The sequence below is a fragment of the Microtus pennsylvanicus genome, chromosome 13, assembly GCF_037038515.1.
Source record: "Microtus pennsylvanicus isolate mMicPen1 chromosome 13, mMicPen1.hap1, whole genome shotgun sequence".
Lineage (NCBI taxonomy): Eukaryota > Metazoa > Chordata > Mammalia > Rodentia > Cricetidae > Microtus > Microtus pennsylvanicus.
Window position 1 is genome coordinate 67,912,511 of NC_134591.1, and position 20,526 is coordinate 67,933,036.

The following is a 20,526-nucleotide window of genomic DNA, read 5'->3' on the forward strand; positions in this document are numbered from 1 at the left end:
TGGGGATTTAGATGATTCCTGAGGTGCTTCCCAGCTACAAGATGTCATAAATATTTAGAATATTGGGAAATGGAGCTTTATTAATTTGAGTAAAGACAGTCTGGCTTGGGAATCATATAATATGATAGAAGGGAAGTGGCATGGAGCCTAGTTGCCCTTCAGAGATGTAGGTGGCTTCCTTCACATCCAGGATATAGGCATAACTCACTCTTTGCCTCTTTTCTGATGTTGGACTATATTTATATATGAAGGGCCTTGAGTCAGCTCAGCCTTGGTGTGACTCATGCTTTACCTACTTCTTTTATTTCCTGCCTAGGTCAAGAGGCAGCTCCCAGTGAAAGATAGTGATTGTTTCCAAGACAGCAGGCAGCAGTGGGAAGGCAACGAGAAGTCACCGCAGAAAGCTCCCATTACCTAAATGGTAAGTATATCACACATGACGTCTGCAGACCAATAGAATGGGTGGTTTCTGAACCTCTACAGTTTTCCATCCCTGCAAGGGAAGGGAGGACAGTCCATGTTGGCTGATGCCTCGTGTGAACTGTACATGAGGCTGAACCAGGCTAAACACCTTACATGTTTTCTCTTTGAATTAAGCCCACCAGCTTGATAGGATAGGGTGTTATCCACTCTTGAAGCCAAAAACTTTAAGGAGTAGGTCTAAGGTCTAACCTATTATTTACTGTGTCAGGCCTGTTTGTCTGACATTTTCTTCCTTAACACCTATTCTAACTGTGAGGTTAGTGCTTTTATCACTGCAGGAAAGTATTTTGAAAAGCCAAATAACTTCTCCAAGTCCAGGAAGCAAATAATAGAGTTAAGTTTTCAAATTAGACCTTTTTCAACATATCACATTTCCCTTAAAGAAAGTTACTTTCTCGGTTGAGATGGTAGCCAGTGTTCTGTTAAGAAGCACACCAACAAACAGATTAAAGAAACTTGGACTAACAACCAAATCCTTTTGCTCTTTCTGGGTTTTTGAGCCAGTCTTTGTTGGTGGTACTCATGAAGGCCATGGAGAGCAGCAGGGAGTTAGGTGAGAGGAGAGAGAACATGAGACCAAGGGACCTAGTGGTCTGGTCACTGCTGGCACGGGATGGATGGAGAAGGGTCTGGAGAAAGAGTTTGGAAAGTAGACTGTGGTCATGGAAATGACTGGATATAGAGAAAAATCTCAGTAACACCTCTCATGTCGACACAGTCATGAAAGAGACATCATAAGGACATAGAGGAACTCTTCATGAGGCAGTGGATGGCATTCAGACATGTTCTTTATCTTGTAGATCTTATATGCTGGTAGAAGAGTCAGTATTAAGTTTACATATAATGTGGTTTTAAACATTCAAGGCTGAAAAGTAGTATCTTAGAGCTGTCCAAAGATGGAGCGAGTTGGTGGGAAAGTGTATGTTCTTGTCATTAGAAGTGTTTGGGCAGGGGGCTGGAGAGATGGCTCAGAGGTTAAGAGCATTGCCTGCTCTTCCAAAGGTCCTGAGTTCAATTCCCAGCAACCACATGGTGGCTCACAACCATCTGTAATGGGTCTGGTGCCCTCTTCTGGCCTGCAGGCATATACACACAGACAGAATATTGTATACATAATAAATAAATAAATATTTTTAAAAAACCAACAATAAAAATGCATAGGCTAAATTTTTTTTTAAAAAAAGAAGTGTTTGGGCAGGAATTGAATGATGCTTACTAGACAACTTAGGCATTAAATTCTTTCCACTTTGAAGAACTTTTAAGTGCTACCTGGGTGCTAACCCTGAGGTTCATAAATCTAAAGTATATGAATTTATGATAATGGGGTAAAAATGACTGAATCCCAATAACGAAATAGATACACTCAGGAGATGGTGGTAATATACAGTTGCTGGAAGACCTAAGCCCTTAAGACAGGTTACTACAAGTGGTCCAGATGATACTGTTTAAAGACAATGCTCTGACGTTCCTGTAGATCAGGAGATGCCAAACTCAGGTCTGCAGATCCCTTGCCTGATTTTGTAAATAAAGTTTAGTTGAAACATGGCCAAGTTTATTCACTTGTCTGGTATGACTTGCTTCACATTAATTACAAAGTAGAGTTGTTGGGACAGATACTTTGAGTCCCACAAAACCTAAAATACTTCCAATCTAAGTCTGTATAGTTATATATCAAACTGCAAAGACATTTGCCGACCACTGCATTAAATGACTATTGGGAGCAGGAAATGAATCATGGCAACTATGTTGGAAGAAGGGGCAGGGCAGGATTTTTTATGTTCTATTTCAGACCTTCCTGATCTGCCAGGACAGGAAGAAGAGCCAGTTTCTAAAATACTAGATAGGGCTACTTAGAAGTAGGGACTGAGGATGTAGCCCCGCTGGTAAAGTGCTTGTTTAGCCACCCCAGCATGCTCCTCCAAGCACTTGGGAAGTAGAGGAAGAGGGATAAGAAATTCTAGATCGTTCTTGGTTACATACTAAGTTTAAGGCAAGATACAAGAGACCTGGGTTTGTTTGTTTGCTTGTTTGTTTGTTTGTTTTGTTTTGTTTTGTTTTGGAGCGTTTTAAGAAGTCTGCCAAATGAAAGAAAATTGGTATCTAATATTAATTGGAACTGAGGTAGATATTGATGTGGAAACTTTGACTTTAAGAGATGGGACTGACTGGGTGGTGTATCTCTGAGTGACTCTAGCACATGGAACACTGTGAATTGAGGCTAGTGTGGGCTCCATGCTAAGTTCCAGGACCACTTGGGCTATAGGGTTAACACTGTTGAAACAAAATACAAATAAGTGGGACTATTCATTCTTCCCTTTATTTTTCTGTGAATTTTCTAAGGTTTAGCATGAACAAATCTCAGATACAGATAATTCCTACTTCTGATCTCCCAGGGTGTATGGATGGTGGTCAATGTGCTAAAGAATAGCAGTGTGAGAAAAGAGAGGTGGTAGGTGGGTGGATACGGTACATATGATAGCACATGCGATGGTGATGGAAAAGCTACTGCTGTTTTGCTTCCTCACTCCCGTCCTTTCCTTCCTCCGTTGCTTCACTCTGAGCTCACTGTGAGCTGCGATCTTCCTGCTGCTGGGCTCACAGGAGAGTGCCACTGTGACGGATAGAGAAGGCTTTATTTTTAAAACGATTGTTTGACTTTTGGCTCTGTCAGTCTGCTTCCTTAAAGAGAACGGGAAGCTCTTATTTTTTTTTCTTTTTTATTCTAGCACTTCACAAAAGCCTGGGTATGTCAAATATTTCATAAATATTTAGTAAATGATGAATTCTCTCCAGGGAGCAGACAAACATTAGGAAGAAAAGAATCTGCCCCTTCACTGTGTAGATAGCCCTGGAAATAGGATTCCCCGTACCCTCCTCCAGATAAGAAATGTGTATTTAGCTGCATGGTGGCACACACCTTTTATCCCAGCACTTGGGAGGCAGAGACAGGCAGATCTCTGAGTTTAAGGCCAGCCTGGTCTGCAGACTGAGTTCTGGGACAGCCAGGGCTATTTAGAGAGAGCCTGTCTCAAAAAACAAAACAGAAAAAGAAAAAAAGAAATGTGTCGGAGGTTTTAAAACCCTGTTCTAAGGAGTGGAAGAAGATCCAGAAATATTTTGTGTTCTTGTCTGGCCCAGGAGTGATATTTGGGCAACCTGTGAGGAATGGCTTCAGCAGTTTGACCCTGTTTCCAAGGCTCAGGCCTGTAAACTAGAAGTGTGGTGGCTGAGACACTCAGCAAGTGGTGCAGGGCTTGGGTGTGATCTTTTAGAACATTACCCCAGGACCTGATATTCTGTTCCATCCAGATCCACTCTTGCTAGCCATTTCCTCCTTTATAATCCATGGACAGTTCCTTGGCATTATTTAATGTTTTCTGTTGGTGGCCAGTGTCTGGGCAGCCATTGAACCATCAGGAAGTTCATTCAGCCACTCATAGTCACCAAGTTTAAAGCATTTATTGTGTGCCAGGCTCCCTGCTGGGTACTGAGAATTCAAATTACAAATAAGACAGCAATAGGGAGCGATAGACTGAGTAATAGAACTTCATACAGTGTGATAAAATTTGGTTACTTTTCCTGTTTCCTGATAAAATATCCTGGCGAAAAATGTTGAGAGAAATGATTGGTCTGGTGTAAACAGAAACCTGAGGAGGCTGTTCATTGAACCCACAGAGCCAACCCTGGGGAATAGTGCCAGTCACTTCTAGTGTGGGGCCTCCCCTTCAGTTACCCTGAGTCCTTCACAGGTCTGCCTGGAAGCTCATCTCTGGATTCCAAATTGTATCAAGTTGACAATATTAATATTATAATTTACTTTTAAAGAAATTTGTTCATGAAAAGTGCAGTATAAACTAGTAAAAAAGGGGGTGTATTGAGAGTGTTAGCTGAGGATAGGCTTTTTTTTTTTTTGCTGTTTTGTTTTTGTGTGCATTCCTTACTGAGTTTCCTAGGCTTGTCTTGAGCTTCTTAGTTTTATTTTATTTATTTATTTATTTTTTTTATTTTATGGCATTGGTGTGAACTGGATCTTCAGACAGTTGTGAGCTGCCATGTGGGTGCTGGGATTTGAACCCGGGTCCTCTGGAAGAGCAGTCAGTGCTCTTAACCACTGAACCATCTCTCCAGCCCCTCTTAGTTTTATTTTTGTTTTGTTTTGGTTTTTGGTTTTTCGAGACAGGGTTTCTCTGCAGCTTTGGAGCCTGTCCTGGAACTAGCTCTTGTAGACGAGGCTGGCCTTGAATTCAACAGAGATCTGCCTGCCTCTGCTGGGATTAAAGGCACATGCCACCACCGCCCAGCTGAGCTTAGTTTACCGCCCGGCTCCCAGCTGCCTGGCTAGCTTATGCCCTGAAATAACAACACACAAACTGTATTCTTTTAAACACTGCCTTTCCCATTAGCTCTAGCCTCTTACTGGCTAATTCTCATATCTTGATTAACCCATTTCTAATAATGTGTGTAGCACCACAAGGTGGTGGCTTACTGGGAAGGATCTTAACCTGCGTCCATCTTGGAGAGGAGAGCTATAACGGCTGTCTCACTTCCCTTCTTCCCAGCATTCTGTTTGGTCTACTCCACCTATCTAAATTCTGCCCTATCAGGCCAAGCAGTTTTCTTTATTAATTAACCAGTAAAAGCAACAGATAGATAGAAGACCCACCTACATCAAGTCTTGACTAACTCCCATGCTCCCTTGCCCAACTGTGTGCGTTTGTAAAAATAACATTATTGAACTGGGCATGGTGACATATGCCTTTAATCCCACCACACCTTGAGGCAGAGGCAGGTAAATCTCTGAGACTGGCCAGGACAGCTAGAGCTACACAAAGAAACCCTGTCTTGAAAAACAAACCAAAAAAGAGAAAAAAGAAAAGCATGATTGGGATATAAGATAAAGCCATCTCCTTACACCATATGAGCTATATACAACGATACACTCCCTTACAGCACTTTGTGGACACATGGTGTCATTTGTCTTCCACTAACTGTCATGCTAGTATAAATCTTTTAACCATTTATTCTTTGTTATCACTGAACATAGGAAATTGGTTGAGTCTTTAATTCCCCCTCCTTGTGTATAAGATAAGGCTTTTGCTGTGCCACTAAACAAACGACCAAAATCTCCCCTCCCTATCCAGTTTTGGAGAATGTGGACGCCTGTAGGCTATGGAAAGATGGGAGAGAGTCTAAAAAAGCCTAGATGAGAAAAGAGCTGGATCGAGATGGATGCAGAGTGATAGGAGGGAGAAAGCCAGCCTTGGTGGTAGTGTTTGTCCCAAGTGTTGGTTCTGTAAGAGTTGTGCGAGGGCTCCACCTGGTGTCTTTGGACATGCATTGCAACAGTGGCCTGAAGTCTCCCAAAGGCATTTGGTATTTCAAGCCTAACCTGCAGTTATTGTTGGGTTGTTGAAAGACAATTTTACTTTTGATGCTGGACTTTCTCTTACAGCTCAGACTGTGTTCTTCCATCCTTTCCCGTAGATTTGAATCTGATTTTACCAGACTACATCATCCAGTATCTTCATTGTTGCCGTCATCCACCATGTCACTGCCCTTAAATTCCCAATGACACAAATCCTTGTTGATTCTGTCACTGTTTCCAACACCATTCCTGTTACTTAGTGCTGGACACTTCTGCCAGCCCATGTGCTGCTGGAGATGGAACCCCAGGCATCTCGTAGACTGAAGAAAATGCTTATCACCGAGCCAGCTCCTCAGCCCCAGTGGTGATCCTTGTGACATTGTAGTCTTGATAGTTCCATCTTTGGCAGTCTTACTTGACAGTTGATCATTGCTTTTTTTCTTATACTCTGAGAGGCTCCATGACATGACATGCTTGTACGCTTGTGCTTCCAGTTTGTCTCCTACCTGCTTTTTCCCTTTGCTCTTCTTCATCTCTACCAATAAAATATTGGGGTTCAGACCTTTGATTTCTTGTTTTCTCTGTGTTCACTCAGTTCCTTGACAATGTCATTGCTTTTATAGGCCATCTGTTTTTGTTGACTTGCAGATTGATATTGAGACCTCCTCTCTTCTGACCCCCATGCTTGTGTATTCGTGGCCTCTGTTGTCTTTGGAGGGCCACTAAGTCCCTCACAAATGTAAGCTGTTCATCTGCACTCAGCTGCATTTTATGTAGGACAGCACGATCCTGCAAATTCAGGCCAGCAGCCATGGAGTCATCCTTATTTTTTCACTGTGTTTCATACATCATATGCAGTCCAGGAACAAAAGCATGGGGTTCTATGTTCACATGACCACTTCTCAGTGCTGCTGTCAGCCACAATGGTCTTGCCTAGATTACCACAATGCTTCCTGCTTGGTCTTCCTAGTCCCACTCTTTTCTTCAGTGATCTTTTTAAAAATCATGACATTTATATTGATCTTTATTTAGGTCATAATAATTGCTGTCACCCGACATCTATATATTAGCGTTCACTTTTTTTTTTCCTTTAGAGTTTTTTGAGACAGGATCTCACTGTGAATCCCTGACTGGCCTGCAACTCACTATGTAGACCAGGCTGACCTCAAAATTCATAAGGATGCTCCTGCCTCTGCCTCCCAAGTGCTAGGATTAAACATGTGCGTTACCACATCCAGTCTAGGGTTCACTCTTGATCTTGTATATTTTATAGGTTTAGACAGAGGTAAAATGATATGCATCCATAATTGTATTATGCAGATTACTTTACTGCCCCAAACCCCATGTTCCCAAAACTGTGGGAACAGTCTTCCTGTTCCCATAATTTTGCCTTCTTCAGATGCCATTTAGTTAGAAGTTATACCTTGCTAACCTTTTTAAACTTGATAACTTGCTTCATTTTAGAACTGAATAATATTCCATTGTCTAGATGAAACAGTTTATCCCTGTGTTCACTGGAGTAGATCTCTTTGCAATTATAAATACAGCTACTACAGATAGTTACATACTAGTTTTTATGTGAACATAATTTTTTTTAATCATTTGGGTATGAAAACAAGGTAAAAATGTGTGCTGGGTCAGATAGTAAGAGTATGCTTAGTTTGGTAAGAAACCGTCTTCAAAGTGCTTATACCATTTTGCATTACCATTGGCATGGACTTGAGAATTCCTGTTACTCTATATCCTCCATGTTATCTGTGATTTGGACATTTGGTATGTAGTTATTTTGGGTCTTTGTGGGTTTTTTTGTTTGCAAGATTATTGATGATCAGTTTCTTTATAGATTGTGACTCTCAGGTAATTAGTCCATTTCACCTGAATTGCCAAATTTATTCATAAATTACTATCTTTTTAATGTCTCTGATATGTATGTGTAGTGTTTTCTCTTTCATTTTTGATTCTAGTAATTTTATATTATTTCTTAGCCTCTAACAGTCCTCATTTTGTTATCTTTTCCATTGTAAAAGGATATATTTAATGTCAAAACATCATGTGGAGTCTTGAATCTGTTCTGCTCTGTAATTTTTAAAGCAAACCTGGGGACATCTAAAAAAAAAGTTCTTTAAAAGATTCATTACTTGTGTGTGTGTGTGATGCATCCAGGTCCCTGTGGAAACCAAATGAGGGCATTGGATCCCCTGGAACTGGAGTTGTGGTAATGGGAACTAAAACTCAAGTTTTCTACAATTACTTATCAAGTGTTCTTAGTGGCTAAACCGTCCAGCCCCATCATCTGGTCACAGAGCCAGCTTTGTCTTTAACACCCTCTATTTGTTTCCTTGTTTTAGTTTGATTTCCACTCATCCTTCTGTACTACTTCTGCTTAATTTTAATGAATAATTACTTAACTAGCTGATAGAGAGTGGTCTCATGCTGACCTGGCAGCTGGAACTACCACCATCTGTTTACTTTGCCTTTTGTTTCTTCAGATGAAATCATCAAGGTTACTGATTGCTACAAGTTCATCTACCATCTGTACCCGGTGCCATCAAGATCTCTAAGCAACACTTCACTTCATCCCTCAACTTTTTTTTTCATCCTACAACCTCTTACGTTAGAGAATTTTATACACAAATATTGTATTTTCATCATTTACACCCACTCTCTCATCCTCTACACCTATGTGCATATGGTGGTCATAACTGAATTCATGACGTCTTTAATTATTGTTTTACATACACACAGCCCTACCGAGTAAATATTTATTTAGGGTTGACCACTTGGAATTAGCACCCATTGCTTGTTTCTCTTCATCTAGGGGTTGGGCCTTGCGGGACTTCCCCCATCCATGTTGGGATGTTATCTAGTGGTGTCATTGTTTAACTTTGGTTTGGGCAACCTCATGGTAAGATTTCATGAGTGCAACTCCCTGTCATACACAGAAGACACTATCTCACAGCACACTTCCAGTCTTCTGGCTCTTAAAAAATCTTACCACCTTCTCTTTTGTGTCATTATGAGTTTATCCTCCAAATTTGAGAAAGTTGTATTTTCTTTCATTTCAAAATGTATTTCAGCTGTCTTCTGGTACTTATTTGTTTTATCCTTTGTGGTCTAATTTAAGATTTCTTTTAGAATTGTTGAGGTGAGTGTTTTAGTGACTTTTCTTTTGATGTGATCAAAGCAGCTCAAGGGAGAAAGGGTTTATCTGGCTTACAGTTCAAGGGCACAGTCTACCAAGGTGGCAGGCATCTTGAGTGATCCTAGCACATCCACAAGCAGGGACAGAGAGAGCAATGCATGCTGCTGCTGTTGAGCTCCCTTTCTCCAGTTACATAGTCTAGGATCCTTGCCAAGGAAAGGCTACCCACAGTGGGCAGCAATGAATATAATCAGCTCCCCACCCCCATGTGCAGAAGCCCATCTCCCAGGTGATTCTAGAGTCTATCAAGTTGACAATTGACACCAGCCACCACAGTTGTTTATAGCCTTGACTGTGAGCCTTGAATACAGTGTCATCTGGTAGTATTGAGATGTGCTGTGCACATGCCTTCTCTCGTTCATTGATGGTGCTCAAGAGTTCATTAAATTAAACTCATGTTTAGTGGTTGTAGGGGGTACTTGGCTTAGATTGACAGTTTACTTCTTACGCATCACCAAGTCTTTTGTCTTCTACTTGCCAGTCAGGTAAGGGTCCGTTGTTTCTATGATTTGAATGTGTGTCCCACAAAACTCAAGTTCAAATTTAACCCTCCCTGATTTAATTAAAAGGTGGGGCCTTTAAGAGGTGGTTGGACCTCTCACCCTTACAAAAGGGCCTTTAACCTTTTTTGTCCTTCCACTACTTAAATCCAGAGATTTAAGATTCTCTCCTACGAGTGGACACCACCAGGTCTGTTCCTGGCATAGAAGACCCTGCTGGTGGCCCGAGTTTGCATTTTCCCCGTTTCTAGAACCTCATCTGGTGTTTATAAATGATCCAGTGTTAGAACAGCCAAATGATTGAGACAATTTCTTAAGACCTGTTGCTTTTATGAATTGTGGTTTTCTTACGTATCTTTGTGTCTGCTCTGTTTTAACTTTGTTCTGTTTGGGGAAGTATTTTTTAAATGTAAGTTCTTTCACCAACTTGTTTCAAATATTACTTCTTCCCTCTTTTGGTCTGCACCCTCTCCCTCTCTTCCCCTTGTCCTACTGCAAGATTATTTAGTGTGTTGTTACCAAGAGCTCACCCATGTTCTCACAAGGGTACTGGGGAGAGAGGACTATTCTCATTTTACAGCTAAGGAAGAAAGGCTCTATATTTAGTGAATATAGAAAGTGTAGAGGTTGTGCATATGGTGGATATCCTTGTACTCTGCCACGAGAATTGGGGTTCCCTGAACTCTTATGCCATGCTATTGTCAAACTAACAATATATTTTTTAAGTTTGCTGACATGCTTTTCTGCTTCCATTCTATAGACTTATAATGGTCTTCAGTTGCCAAAGAAGGTTGTGGATGCCAAGAGAAAGGTAACCAGTTTCTCCAGTGCAGTCGGATGCCTTTAGCAGTCCACCTTGGCTGGCTGTAGACATGGCAGACATGGCCAGCTACAAGGATTCTGCCTCCAGTCGCCATCTGCGGTTTAAATTACAGAGCCTGAGCCGCCGCCTCGATGAGTTGGAGGAAGCCACAAAAAACCTCCAAAAAGCTGAGGATGAGCTCCTGGACCTCCAGGACAAGGTGATCCAGGCAGAGGGCAGCAACTCCAGCATGCTGGCTGAGATTGAGGTGCTGCGCCAGCGGGTACTGAAGATTGAAGGTAAAGATGAGGAAATCAAGAGAGCAGAGGACCTGTGCCATATGATGAAGGAGAAACTTGAAGAGGAGGAAAACCTTACCCGAGAGCTAAAATCTGAGATTGAGTGGCTTCAGAAACGAATGGCTGATCTAGAGAAGCTAGAGGAGGCTCTGAGCAGGAGCAAGAACGAATGTTCCCAGCTTTGTTTGAGCCTGAATGAAGAGAGAAATCTGACCAAGAAAATCTCTTCTGAGTTGGAAACGCTCAGAGTCAAAGTAAAAGACCTGGAATCTTCAGAGGACCGCTTGGATAAAACTGAGCAAAGTTTAGTATCAGAATTAGAAAAGCTAAAATCATTAACCCTGAGCTTTGTAAATGAAAGAAAATACTTGAATGAAAAGGAGAAAGAAAATGAAAAATTAATAAGAGAGCTTACTCAAAAACTTGAGCAGAACAAAAAAATGAACCGAGATCATACAAGGAATGCTTCTACCCTTCTGGAGAGGAGTGACCTGCGCATTGAGGATGGCATCTCCTCCACACTGCCATCCAAAGAATCCAGAAGGAAGGGCAGTCTGGACTACCTGAAGCAGGTCGAGAATGAAACCAGAGACAAATCAGAAAATGAAAAGAACCGGAACCAGGAGGACAACAAAGTCAAAGACCTCAACCAAGAGATTCAGAAACTTAAGACACAAATCAAACACTTTGAATCTTTGGAAGAAGAGCTTAAGAAAATGAAAGCTAAAAACAATGACCTTCAGGATAATTACCTAGCAGAACTGAATAAAAACAGAATCTTAGTTAGCCAGCTAGAGGAGACAAAGCTGCAAGTCAAGAAACAGAAAGAGTTAGGAAATGGGGACATTGAAGGGGAAGATGCTTTCTTATTGGGCAGAGGCAGGCACGAGAGGACTAAGTTAAGAGGCCATGGGGCTGAGGCATCCATGTCCAGGCACACATCCCGGGAACTGTCTCCTCAACATAAGCGGGAAAGGATCCGGAACAGGGAGTTTGCTCTCAATAATGAAAACTATTCTCTAAGCAATAAGCAGGCTTCTTCTCCTATTTTCACCAACAGAAGGGCAGCAAAAGCTTTTAACCCGGGAGTGGGTACAGACAGTGGACCTCAGGAGACAAAGAGAGCTGAAGACCGATTTTTACCTGGGTCCTCTCAGACTGAAGGGAAAAAGAATAGGGAGCAGCCATCAGTGCTTAGCCGTTACCCCCCTGCTGCCCAGGAGCACAATAAAGTTTGGAAGGGAACTCCCAAGCCAGGCACTGAGAGTGGACTTAAGGGGAAAGTTGAGAAGACAACTCGAACATTCAATGACTCTGCCCATGGGTCTGTTCCTAATGATACAATGGGTAGAGGTGATAAGACTTCTGAGACCTCTGAGGCACACTGTGGGAAGAGAGGACAGGTGCCTGGCAATGGAAGTCAAGTAACTCAGTCTGTAGATTCTGGCTGTTCTAAGACCACCGGAGCTCTGTCCTCATCCCGAAGAGCCTCCTCAGAAGGGATTTCTAAGGGCAAAAAGGCTGCTAATGGCCTGGAGGCTGATGCCAATTTTCCAAATTCTAAAGCTCCTATTTTATCAAAGTATCCTTATAGTTCAAGAAGCCAAGAAAATATACTTCAGGGCTTTTCCGTGCCAAATAAAGAAGGAGTTGATCAGTCTGTAGCAGTTGTAATGGAAGACAGCAGCCAGCATGAAGCCCTAAGGTGTCGTGTCATCAAATCCAGTGACAGAGAGAAGCCAGACTCGGATGATGACTTGGACATAGACTCTCTTGTTACTGCCAAGTTGGTGAGCACAACTATCACTCCAGAGCCAGAGCCCAAACAACAGCCAAACTCTAGAGAAAAGGTCAAGTCCCGAGGGGGACCTAGAACTGCCCTATTTGAAAATGATAAAAATGCTGCAATAGAAAATGAATCTGTGAAATCTACCAGAGCTTCCTCCAATGCTGTAGAATTGCCAGATGCCAATGGTGCTGGGGTAAAAAACCAAAGGCCCTTCAGCCCTAGAGAGGCCCTGCGGTCTAGAGCAATTATAAAACCTGTTATCATTGATAAGGATGTGAAAAAAATCATGGGAGGATCTGGATCTGAGGTTGTCCTGGAGAAGCAGAAATCCACCTCTAAACCTGTGCCAAGCAAAGTGACAAGCAGCATCACCATCTACCCCACCGACAACAGTGGCCCTAGAGCCGTCCCAGGAGAGGTCCCAAGGGAGAGGCACACCTCCACCAGCAACATCCAGGTGGGGCCCCCAGAGCTCACAGCAGCTAGCAACCATGTCAACTCCCCCCTCGAGCTCTCTATTCATAAACATGACATTACCTTGCAGCTCACAGAAGCTGAAAGAACGGGAGATGGCTCTCCCAAGAATAGACCAGAGACAGTGGTCTCCCGGAGCAGCATTGTAATTAAGCCATCCGATTCTGTGGAGAGGAACAGTCATGCCCCCCCAGCGGAGACAATCAGGTGGAAAAGCCACAGTGCCTCTTCAGAGGTGGGCTGTGCAGATGCCAGACACGTCACTGTGCGGAATGCCTGGAAGAGTAAGCGAGACTTGAAATGTTCAGAAGACACCCAAACTCGAGTAGGTAGGCACATGGAATCTACCAATGCCTACACACAGAGGTCTTCCACAGACTTCTTAGAGCTTGAACAGCCCAGGTCCCTCCCTTCTGAACAGGGCACTCGAAAGGTAGGAAATGCAGGGGATGGTCCTGAACTTTCCTCCAGAAGGACCCAAAGTAGCCTCACCGCGTCAGAAGTTCTCACCCGGAGGAATCGGATAGGAGACGCCATCACTGCTGCCTCCTGGAACCACTCAGTAAGCATGGTGAGCATCACTTTCCTTCCTCTCCTATTTCTTCAGTCTAGGATTTAGGGAACCCAGGATGCTGGGAAATACTGAGTCTCAGGGTTGGCAGAAAGCAGCATGACTTCCAGCACCCCTCATTTAGTTTGTCTTCATTTTTGCTTTCACATGAGGAGGGGAAGCAAGCAAAGTGGCATTTGTTCCTTGGTTTGCCCAAGAGATCCAGAGTAAACAGGAACCTCTTGGGTACCTGTGGATGGCAATGAACAGGTTTCTTTTCTGTCCTGCCTCAGTTGGTCAGCAAGTCTCTGTGGACAGCCACATAGGGGGAGTGAGAGCTTTATATCCAAGTGTCACTTTCTTTTGTTCCAGATGGGCCTGATCCATTGTATTGTCTGTGTGTGGGTGCTTCCATATGGCTCATCAAAGGATGGATGAAACCAGAACCAAGTGTCAGAGAGCCAGTGTCAGAACAGAGAAGGCCCCAGGAGTGTCTTGGACCTGAACCCCATGACCATGAAAATATCTTGCCTCTAGACAAACAAATACCTTTTAAAAATTCACATTTTTATTTCTTTAGTGCATATGGGTATTTTGTTTGCATGTATGTCTGTGTACCAAGTCTGTTCCTGGTACCGCAGAGGCTAGGAGAGAGTCAGACACCCTGGGACTAGAGTTACTGATGGTTGTGAGTTGCCACGTGGGTGATGGGAATCTACCCTAGATCTTCTGGAAGTACCATAGGCAGTGTTCTTAACCATCGAGACTTCTCTCCAGCCCATACTAGCACCTTTTTAAAAGGAAGGCGACTGTGGGTTAACTGGACAAGCCTGTCAATCTTTTAGGTTGACATTTGACTTCACCCATTGTCCCTTAAAACAGCACTATGAACAGTACTGTCCTCACTTTCCACCTGTGAGTGGTAAAGATGAAGGTCACAGACAAGGCGACTTATTGAAGGTTGTCCAGATGAATAAACCCGAGTGCAGATTGGAACCTAAGATTCCTCTGTGGAATGCCTCTACCCTGGCTGCCTACCTTTTCTGCTCATACTCATTACTATTTGACAAAGAATATTGGCAAGGCAGAATTCCAAGAGTGGGGAGAAAGATGCTTATCTCAAGTCTTAAGGATTTGCTGAGGTCTCAGGGAGCTACAAGCCAGGGGACAGAATAGTATAAGAGGAAGGTGAGTGGCTTTCTCCTAGATCATACACAGGAACTAAAGAGCTAACTTTCTCTTCAGCACACTCCTGCCATGCAGCAAGGAAGTGGCTCTCACATATGCCACCTGGGGTCCTGCTCCCCGTCAGAGCCTAAAACAGGCTTTCAGTTAGGGCCTCTTGGTATCCTCAGTTCTTTATTTCCAAGGGGTTTTATACTGACTTGTGCCCCACTACCACCAAAAAAAAAAAAGAAGTCTTTGCAGTTACTGTGTAATGTGGTGTCTATTCCAGGTGGGAGAGCTTACCAGAGTGGAAGAGACCCTGTACCGTCTCTGCAGCTCACTTTCTATTTGTGTTACTCATTGGCACAGGAGGAAGGGGAGGACAGCACGTCTGTTATCAGCAGGCGAGTGCACAGCGCCTTGGAGCATTCTGAACTGCCTGGGAAGCAGGGGTTGCCAGAGCCTGAGCGAGTCTGGGCTGAGGAGCGACTACAGCCAGCCAGGCCTTACACTGAGGAAGACTGAGCCAGCTAGGTGAAGTCTGCTGTTTCTTCCCTTCTCCTGCTTCTCAGCTCCTCCCCACCTTTCCAAGGCCAGTTAATCAGGCTAGACACAAAGGCCTTGGCTGGGAGACTGTACAGAGCCAGGCTATGGCTCAGGTAATTTTTGCCAATTGTCCGGATAGGATCAGAGACTACAAACCAGTCCTCAGGCCCAGCCTTCCCTGATGCATGAGTAGTCCTCTCTCGTCCCTATTCCCACTCTCAGACCCCAAAATGGGAAGCGATAGAAACCCATCACCATAGGCAGCAACCTCTAGGCAGCCAAAAGCTCTCTTCTCTGCTCCTTGGTGAGCTGTTTGTATATCAAAGCCCAGCCCCTTTCGCCGTGTAGTTGATGCCGATTTGTCTCCTTACCATATCCAGTTAGCTCCTTGTTTGCCCTAAGGGGTCCCCCACTAAGAACCATCAGCCATCATTTCCATCTAGGGGGCTTACATTCCTGTCTGAGTTCTTGAGAATTTGGAAACAGAAAAAGGGTTTGTGCTGCTGTCCCTAAGTAATTATGGGATTACCCTTATGTTGAAGCTTCCCTGACTTGGCTTTTGGCTAACCAGTTTCTGGGAGGCAGAGCATGACACCAAATGGAATGACACCGTCCTCCAACTCCAGCTCGTGGCTCACCTTCCAAAGGCATCGGAAACAGATCTCACGCATCTCCTTTCCTGGGCACCAACATTGCTGCTGGCATCACCTCAGCTCTCCCCAGGGACTGGAAATTTCAATTGACTTCTCATCATTCTCATCTTGGGAAAATCCCCTAGACTGAGCTAGCTGACTCAGCATACTCTGCCTTCTAGGAAGTGGGAACGCAAACAAAACAAGTGGATTCCTTTAGTCACTCCACAAGCAATAGCTCCATGAAAGGCATGGACTGACTGCTCTCTCCCATTCCTCTTCCGCCCCATGGAGGAGGCCTTGCACTTTACCATGCTGACTGCTGATGCTCCATTCCCACAAAAGCAAGCCCTTGTGTCTACGAGTAGATCATTATATCAGTGATTTCATTGGAGGAAAGCCAATATCTCTGCCTGTTGAGGGCCTCAGATTTATGCAGTTCAAAGTGCATTAAGCCTTTTAGGAAGGCAGATAAATAAAAAAAACCTTTTATCTCCTCATACCAACTACATGGGGAGGTTAAGAACTGTTTGCTTGTCGCTGGAGTTTTTGAAGCATTCTTTCAGTTCAAAGGGATCCTCCATGGCTACCTTTGTGAAATTGATGTCATTGTCTTATCACTAGACTAGGAGTCTCGAAGCCACTTTCCCCATCTCTCCTGGCTTGTCACTCTGTGACCTTTGGCAAGTCATTGTCTTCTTGGAGCCTCAGTTTCCCCTATCTTTAAAATGAGTTTTGTTGCTCGCATGTGTGTACACACGTGCATGCTGGTATTGAACCTAGGACGTGGCATGCTAGGCAAGTGTTCTGCCACTGCTGCTTCACAGCTCAAATGAGTTCTTTGGAGTGGATGACCTCTAAGGCCTTAACTTTGGTGTTCCAAACTTGTTTTCGCCATGCTGCGTGAGCTGACTCTTGCTTTTGGAAGGTGATGTTCACAGGAGGCTGGGGAATGTCTGCCTTCAGTTGTCTTCCTGGTCTTATACTTTCTCCTCATGTTTCTGTCATGGGGGTGAGCTCAGAGAACTCTGTAAGGCCTGTCTTCAGTCTGAGGTGAAGGGATTAGATTGGGTGGTCTCAGGTCTATGTGGCACCAGTGTCCCCCAGTGCCACGCTTCCTGGCTTTCAAGCTAGGTGCTTTCTGTAACAGATCTGTTTGATTCCTGTTTCCGTGCCTCTCCTGTGAATTTCCTGGCTACAGGGAAGACTCAGGACATCCTCAGGAGGACTGAGTAATCTCCTCCACCCTTACTCAGCACACACACTGGCACCATCTGCCCTTGTCTGCATCAGACAGACTCAGCCATCTTGCCAGGGTGTGAGGAGATCTACTGTGTTTGCTTTTTTGAATCCCCAGGGACAGGAACAACTTGCTAGCACTTCTGTTATAATGGAGTTTTGCTAACCTGAGGGCATTGCCATCTGTCTTGCCTCCACATCCCAACTTGATGTACAACTAGGATAGTGTTTTCAAGATCTGTTCCTGCTGCTGCTTTTGGGTCACTAGCCAGAACTCCTTCGCTCAAGGCTGCAACCTCTCACTTTCAGTCCCCCGCCACTCTCCTGTGCCAGTCAGCAGCCCTGAGTTCAAAGGAAGCAAACCTCTGTGGCGGTCCACTGAAGAGTGTAGGAAACAGTCTGTGGCTCTTCTCTGCAGATAGAAATAAGGGCACCAAGCCCTGCTTCAAAAGATAACGCCAATAATTTTTGTCTTTGGGTGTTGAACCCTGTATTCTGGTGCTGTAGCTCCTGGTGCCAAAGTCTGGATCTTTCCACGTTTTAGCAGCACCAACACCTGCTGCTATTTGAAATGTTCTGTGGAAAAGGGACAGCGGTGGGCTGCCATTTTGAAAATCCGAGTGCAATAGCATTTGATTGTAACAATTATTTCAGGATATTATTTCTTTAATCTGCACACTTTGTTGAACCGCTGTAAAGTAGATTTTATTTTTAAATGCCTTCAGCATTGCAGACAACAGTATTTATACTAAGCAAGTGAAATTTGAAGGGTTTGGTTCCTCTGTGCTTTGGAATTCCAAGGGTGGAAGGCACATCACTTCTGAAAAAAAGATCACCAAGATGTAACCTTTGGGTCTAAGCTGGATGTTAGAGGAAGCCTCCAAATAGAAGGAAGATCCATAGTCAAACTGTTGTCTAATCAAGCCAAATATTCCCTTAGTCCCCACCAACAGGCTCACTTTTATGACAAGTGCTTCTCTTCAGTGGTCTCGGTAGATGGCTGAATTGAGCCAGCAGGTGTGTATCCGAGAGTTCTGAGTTAGAAGAACTTGGTTCTAGAACTGCTTGGCTGAAGATGAAGAGCTGGTGTCCTCTACCTGCTGCTGTTCCCTGTCACTTGGGTACTGAAACAGTCAGAAAAGGCTGTAGGGCAGCAGGCAGGAAGCCATGCCAGGTCTGTTTCTGTGGCAGTGAAACAGTTCAGAGTATGAGTTAAAGGGATTTGTGTGGGGCCAAGGCTACAGGCAAGCTTGCACACCAGTCATCCCTCTCCTGCAGCAACGGCCGGTGTCTAGAGTAGTAATGGACTTCTTGTCCTGGGCAGTGTCAGTTGTTAGATTTAGTGGGTCAGTAAAGAAGCAGGGACAGAGGCTGGCTCCCGGCTGCCTGTGTCACCATGGGTTTTTTCCCTGACAAAGACTGCTTTGTAAGAGCTGCTTTTAGGGATTTTTTTGAACACCCTGAATGGGGAACAGGGTTCTCCTCAACACCTCAACCAAGGTCATAGGAAAGAGGTCCTATTTTCCTGCTGCTTCACAGCTCAGAACATGTATTGAACGGAATGTATTTTTAAGAGAATAAAGTCTATTTTTTGTATTTTAAAGATTGGGAGGGCTAGGAAGATAGCCCTTAAATAAACTTACGCATGATCGGCCCTTTACTGGGGCCTCAGCTCTGTCGGTCCATACCTGCTTGTCCAGGCAGGTGGCTCTGGCTTCACCTCTGCCCCTTGGAGTCTAGGTGCAGCAGCTTCTACATTCCTGCTCCAAGTACGGGACCAGAGAGGCCAGGAACTGCCTCTGGAAAGCAGGGCACAGCCACGGGCAGTGGCTCAGGGCTCCTTGGGTGCATGTGTATAGTTGAAGCTGCCTGTCTGCATGTGTCCTTAGGCTGTAATGCTCTCTGTTGGCTCTGCAGCACAATATTGTAACCAATAAAGCTCCCTCGTTTCTATATGCTCCTTTGAGTCAGTGATGCCAATTTTGTCAATATAATTCCTGGACACAGCTCTTATCTCTGAATTGGTGCTGCTGGTACGGAGCTTCACAAATTTAGGTAAAATACCTAGCTGTAATTTATGCTGTAAAACTGTTCTAACTGAACCAGAGTTAAAGCCAGCAGCTACAAGCCAGGTGGTGCTGGCCCACATGACTTTAATCCCAGCACTTGGGAGGCAGAGGCAGGCAATCTCTGTGAGTTCGAGGCCAGCCTGGTCAACAAAGTGGGTGCTTAGGACTGTTGTTACACAGAGAAACCCTGTCTAGAAATAAACCAAACCAGCAGCTACCTCTTTGCTCTATTTTCTTTTTAGGCTTATCTATTGTCAAAGACAATTGTCGCGCTAGGTGGTGATGTTGCACACCTTCAGTCCCAGCACTTGGGAGGCAGAGGCAAGTGGGTCTCCTCAGGTTCGAGGCCAGCCTGGTCTACAGAATGAGTTCGAGAACAGCCACAACTACGCACATAAATTGTCTCAAAAAACAAAGTCCTGTTTGGAGACAGGGTCCCATTTGTAGCCAGCCCTGGCTGTCTTGAAAACTCATAGGCAATCTTCCAGCCTCTGCCTCCCGAGTCCTGGGATTAAAGGTGTGCGTCACCACCACCACCACACAATAACACTCTTCAAAGAGCATCAGCCACTGAGCTGGGTGGCGGGCATACGCCTTTAACCCCAGGACTTGGGAGGCAGAAGGTGGAATTCTGTGGGTCTGTCAAGGCCAGCCTGGTCTACACAGTGAGTTCCAGGACAGCCAAGGCTACACAGAGAAACCGTGTCGGGGGGGGGGGGGGACATCAGCCACTGACTGCAGGACCTTCGTGAACTCCCCTCGGAGTATTTCCAGCACCTCCCACTGCAGCAGTAACTTTCCATCACTAACACCATTTTTTAAACAAATTATTTTCTAGTAGTGTCACTTGGTGAGTCTAGGGGAAAAACCCCACTCCATTTTTCATCTAGCTAAAACACAATACATTGTTCCTCAATTGAATATCATTTAGAGCTGGGTATAGTGGTGTAAACCTGTAATCCCAATACATGGGGAAGCTGAGGATCCTGAGTTCATGGTCATCCAAGGTCATATAAAAAAATACCTTATAAGCCTGGCGGTGGTGGCGCACGCCTTTAATCCCAGCACTCGGGAGGCAGAGGCAGGCGGATCTCTGTGAGTTCGAGACCAGCCTGGTCTACAAGAGCTAGTTCCAGGACAGGCTCCAAAGCCACAGAGAAACCCTGTCTCGAAAAACCAAAAAAAAAAGAAAATACCTTATATAGTAGAGGGGACTTCACAGACACTATAGGAAGAGTTTTGAGATGTGTGCATTAGACTTGGGCTCTAAGTACTTTACAGTAGTAGCCTTACAGAGACAGTTTAACTGCAAGGTGGCTCCATTCCAATTAGTATGAAAAGTGAAAAACATGCCCTTAAGAATTATAATGGGGCTAGAGAGATGGCTCCATGGTTAAGAGCACTGAACC

General features: G+C 44.3%; 1 protein-coding gene across 4 annotated transcripts in view; it reads left to right on the plus strand.

The window, feature by feature from the left end:
• Luzp1 (leucine zipper protein 1) overlaps nt 1-19,014 on the plus strand; it is a 74,340-nt gene extending 55,326 nt beyond the window's left edge. The window contains exons 2-5 of one of the 4 annotated variants that reach the window (XM_075945468.1): nt 317-421; nt 10,311-13,485; nt 14,921-15,165; nt 15,749-19,014. In XM_075945468.1, the coding sequence (XP_075801583.1) occupies nt 10,423-13,485; nt 14,921-15,165; nt 15,749-15,920 (3,480 nt within the window). In that variant the 5' untranslated portion in view covers nt 317-421; nt 10,311-10,422 and the 3' untranslated portion in view covers nt 15,921-19,014. Of the gene's footprint in view, nt 1-316; nt 422-10,310; nt 13,486-14,920; nt 15,166-15,719 lie in introns of all 4 variants that reach the window. The other 3 variants (XM_075945470.1, XM_075945471.1, XM_075945469.1) reach the window with 3 other exon arrangements.
• The last annotated feature ends 1,512 nt before the right edge of the window (nt 19,015-20,526 follow it).